Raw genomic sequence first — 1,149 nt, 5'->3', positions numbered from 1 at the left:
GGCTTTGTTTACATACCTATTTTTTTTTCTGTCTGTCTCTCGCTAGGTTCAGACATTGATGATGACGTCGATCTGGATAGCAGTTTAGACAACACAGGCAACGTATCAGACAGAGATTTCAGCATGGATGGAGACAACAGTCGGGATAGTAAAGAAAATGTCGGTCCGCCTTGCCTAGGTAATAACAGTATTATGAACAATACCTGCAACACTAACAGCAATTCGTCGATGGCGCCCAATTCCGTTTCGTCCAACATTGGCAGCCCAGACGATGTGAAAGACGATACAATTATTAACTTTTCAAACAGTGTTGATAGTCTTTCAAATTCGGGGACATTACCCATAAACAAAAATAACAACAGCAATGCTAATGGGACCACGAACATTATTACTAATAACATCACGAACAAAAACAATAACACAGTCAAGGACAACAGCAAAGACTCTACGAACATTTCAGCAGATCACTCCGAAAGCAACATGGGTGCTAAACGACGGGGACCACGTACGACCATCAAAGCGAAACAATTAGAAACACTAAAAGCGGCTTTCGCTGCCACCCCTAAGCCAACACGGCATATAAGGGAACAACTGGCACAAGAAACGGGGTTGAACATGCGTGTTATTCAGGTGAGGAACCTTTTTATATTAAACATGTATTGGCAATATTTCTGTATTTTAGGTTCGACCAAGAAACAAAGTTTGCTTCTGTAAGTGTGAACAAAACATTGTCGTGTAAATCGACTCATTTGGTATATTACAGGTATTTTTATATGATGTGTGTCATGAAAAGGAACAGAGTTTAGATTGTGATTAATTTAAAATCTCATGACGGGATAAAACTACAAGATTTGCCTACACCCATACCTCTACACCTGCCAGAATAAAGCTATGAGAATAAAGCCACGAGTAAATTTTAAGTTTGTTGGTGAATTGGTACAATTGTCAGTCCTTGGGAGAAAAATGGCTTGCGACATTTTGTTCCAGTTTTTACATTCTAAGTTCAAATCTGGTCAGAGTGAGCTTTGCATTTTGAGATAGATAAAACGAAGTACCATCTACATGCTAAGGTCGGTGATGGTAGTGACTAATCCTCTTGCTTCAAAATTACTGAATTCCTGTAGTTCAGTAAAAAAACAAAAAAAAAAC

The 1,149-nt window shown here is 38.8% G+C and overlaps 1 protein-coding gene across 1 annotated transcript; it reads left to right on the top strand.

Moving 5' to 3' along the window:
- Positions 1-37: 37 nt before the first annotated feature.
- LOC115227652 (LIM/homeobox protein Lhx1) lies at positions 38-729 on the top strand. The gene has a single exon (XM_029798414.2). It carries the CDS (start codon positions 124-126, stop codon positions 712-714), a length of 591 nt encoding a protein of 196 aa, XP_029654274.2. The 5' UTR covers positions 38-123; the 3' UTR covers positions 715-729.
- Positions 730-1,149: the final 420 nt, after the last annotated feature.

This window comes from Octopus sinensis, unplaced genomic scaffold, assembly GCF_006345805.1.
Source record: "Octopus sinensis unplaced genomic scaffold, ASM634580v1 Contig06443, whole genome shotgun sequence".
Lineage (NCBI taxonomy): Eukaryota > Metazoa > Mollusca > Cephalopoda > Octopoda > Octopodidae > Octopus > Octopus sinensis.
This window is presented reverse-complemented; position numbering and strand designations above follow the sequence as displayed.